At 45.4% G+C, this 3576-nt stretch overlaps 1 protein-coding gene across 1 annotated transcript; it reads right to left on the bottom strand.

Annotated features, from left to right (window-relative positions):
• Positions 1-164: 164 nt before the first annotated feature.
• LOC116378947 (putative nuclease HARBI1) lies at positions 165-944 on the bottom strand (the record flags this gene model as incomplete). The annotated part of the gene is made up of 1 exon (XM_031840854.1): positions 165-944. A coding segment is annotated over exon 1 (780 nt), but the record flags the coding sequence as incomplete, so codon positions are not given.
• Between the last annotated feature and the right edge of the window lie 2632 nt (positions 945-3576).

Here is a 3576-nt window from a genome sequence, read left to right as displayed (position 1 = left end):
TCCACAAGATCGTCCTCTGGGGCCATAATGTCCCCAGCCCCGAGGCAGATGTTGTGGAGGACGGCACATGCTGTTATGACCTGAAATGGTAAAATGGCAAATATATAAATATGTCATCTACTGTTCTTCAGTATCCTAAAAAGTATTGTTGAGTGATTACTTACATGAGGTACGAAGGTGTGGTGCACCTCCAGCGCTTGTAGAAAGATTGCCCGGAACTGGCTTATCATTCCAAAGGCACGCTCTATGATGGAGCGTGCCCTGGAATGATGGCCGTTAAAGCGCTGGGGTCCCACACCTTGCAATGGCCTCTTGTAGGGAGTGATGAGGGGGAGTGGGTGTTGGAGGCACGGATACCCGCCATCTGCAAGGATGAAGTGCCCTGGAGGAGGGTAGAGAGCCCGCTGGTACAGCGGGCTGTGGTGCAGCACTCTCGAGTCGAGGACTGACCCAGGCCAGCCCACGTAGGTGTCGACGAAGCAGCCCTGATGGTCACAAACAGCCTGCATCGAAGAAAACAGTTTCCTGTTCTTGTAGCATTGACCATCAGGGCCGCATGGTGGCTTGATCCGGACATGGCAGCCGTCGAGGGCTCCAGCAGCTTTCCGAAAACCTCGGTGTCTTGCCAGCCCTGAAAACCCACGAGACACTGCCTCCAGGTCTTCGGGGGTACTCGGGAGGTGGATGACCTGGTGGCGAATGGCCACCACCTCCTCAGTGAATCTGTGGACGATGCGGTGGACAGTGGATGGAGGTATCCCAAACACTCTGGAGACCACCCTGTAGGAGGCCCCACACGCCAGCCAGAATAAAAAGACCAGGGTCTCAATAGTGGCACCCCATCCGTGCCTCCGATCCTGGTGGAGGAGGTTCAGCAGCACAGCCAGGGCCTCCCTGCTCAGCCTAAAATCAGGCCTTGTGTCCTCATCATTAAAAAAACCCATAGGACCCGAGAGCCCCCCACGGGGGGCTGTTTTAGAGTGTGCAGCATTCAGCGTGTGGTAGAAAGCATTTTTCATAAAGAAATATGATTATTGCTCCATACTCCATATTAAATATCGAATTAACGGGAAAAGTCCGAGCAACATCATCATACCAGCCATTGTAAACACTGCAAACACAATTATACATGAACTAATATCATATCTGGAAGATATCGAGAAGATTTGCCACAATTTTGGCCAAAAATCGACGACCTATGCTTACTCTATGGCTCTCTCATCACGGAGTAGGATGACACATGGCGGATGAACACATGCAGGAGGGGCACGATTCGACCCGGAAACGCACAGCGGCGTCCAAATTACTCTCTTTCAAACAGTTCAAAAGTTATGGGTATGCATGCCAACATCAGCCGCAGGTCACGAGAAAAATAATTGGGTAAAAAAACTTACGTTTTGACGGTTTTGGCGATGAAAAACGGATTTATTCGAGCCGATTTCTGCACAGCTCTGCCCGCCGTGTTCTGCTGCATGTCTGTGAGTGAGATCAATGCGCTGGCGGAATGAATCACAAAATGGCAGACGATTCTGTGGGGTGGAGCAATCCATGTAGAGAGGGGGGTTCGCCCAGCATTTTGCGATTTTTAGTCAGTAAACAGACCCGGATACGATCAAACACCCCTGCATGGCTCCCGTTGGACTATCCCGCATCTAAAAATGTCTCACACTAGTAAATTGGCCTTACCAGGGTCACATAGACACACATTATGAGCCATTTATTGTTATGAATGACAGATATGACACATCATAACTGCTCAAAATTATTCAAAATGGTGTCAAACTGATTTATTAGGATTATTGAACACTCTTAGTGATAAGAAAAGTGAATATATAGTTAATATTTAGTTATATAGTATATAAAATTAGTATACAGCAATGCAACAGCTGATTCCGAAAATCAAAATTTTGATTTTTATGACCATTTATGCTGGCCTGCTTCACTCAATCGAAGTAAAATATGTTGTGGGGACATGTAAAACGTGTTGTTCTATGACTGTGACGTGGTTTTAGGCTTGCAGCTGCATTATTTAAAAAAAAAAAAATGTTCAATACAAGTGCTTTTTTTCAGGCGAACCTAGAAATTTTTCAATTTGAGCTGTGCCATAAGTGTATCAGTTATTAACCAGTAACATATACACAATATTTACACAATTCAACACATCTCACAAGTGTTACCAGTATTCTAGCATCAAAATTATTAAAATAGACCTTGTAGTTAGAGCTCGGGACTCTCTTGAGTATGGCTATGCAATTTTCGAGCAGAGGCCTACAAATAGGGCTAGGGTCCTATGAGTTAAAAAAAACTTTCCAGGACAGGAACGCTTAGGTTCATCCTGCAGTACAGGGGTCTGGGCTGGTTTAGGGAAAGGAGGAAAAGGAGAACTGTTAAATAAATAACAATATTAAATGTGGGGAGCTTAGGTAGAATAGGCTTATATCTACATATTATATCTATCTATCTCTCTAGTTATCTATCTGTCTGTCCATCCAACCTGTTTCAGCTGAAAAATGTATGTATGAATGATTTTTTTTAGTTTACAGTAAAACCATTTTAAATATGAAATTATAGAAGTTGTAACAACATTAACCATACAAACTACGTTAGCTAGCTGAAGTTAACATTACTTTTAGATACAAGTACATTGATTAACCAATTTAAATTTAATTTAAATTTAAAATTACCTGAAAATGGTCCTCTCTGAGCCTGAAAAATACGACTCGGCGGTGTCGGCAGCGGTAAATAAGTTCTTCCACCATGATCTGATAAATGACCGCCATCAGAAGCACCATGTCTGGCTCCATTTTCCTACCTTTCTAGCGCGAAGCTGGTTGCTAGGCGACGGGCATAGCAAAGGAAAAACTGGCTTCCTGTTTGGTGACGGAAACAGGAAGTCCTCTGTAGCGTAGGCCGTCTCAATTCGGAGACCGCTTGGTCTAGCCTTTGTGGTCCTCGAAGGACCCGGCCCACGTAGACCGCGAAGGCTGGGTCCTCCGAAGGATGCAGACACTGAATTGGGACATAACTACAGTCTCTTTCTGGGTGGGGGACAGGCAGAGATGAATGACTCATCCTCCGCCCCGGTGGTGGTATCACTACTGTGTGCAGAATCCTCCTCACATGCCTGGCCACAAGTAGCAGCTCCAGCTCCAGGAGATGATGTTCCACCACCACTGGTGAAGGCACCATAAAAATATGAGGACATACAATCAAAGCTTTGTTCGAAATGCTTGATAGCCCTTAAAGTGTTCACTCGCAACAAGCGAGATAATACATACGTAATTACAGCATAGACTGTAGGTACATGGACAACAGTGATAGTGCGACATTTCATAGAAATCATACAGTGCAAAATAGCACTTACAAACAGATGTTGGGGTCTGACTGATGTCATGGCTGACCAAGACCCTTACATGTGCCTTCAGACAAAGAAGCATCCATGTTTCTTTTAACAAGGGCCTGATCTGAGATCTGACAAGAACAGGGGCCAGGAGAGATGACCACACCTCCCAGCTCCAGCCAAACTTGATGCTGGCCCCTCATTGGCCAAAAGGGACCCCCCACCGGTTTTATTAC

The sequence above is a fragment of the Anarrhichthys ocellatus genome, unplaced genomic scaffold (assembly GCF_004355925.1).
Source record: "Anarrhichthys ocellatus isolate YVR2014 unplaced genomic scaffold, GSC_Weel_1.0 scaffold3459, whole genome shotgun sequence".
Classification (NCBI taxonomy): Eukaryota; Metazoa; Chordata; class Actinopteri; order Perciformes; family Anarhichadidae; genus Anarrhichthys; species Anarrhichthys ocellatus.
This window is presented reverse-complemented; position numbering and strand designations above follow the sequence as displayed.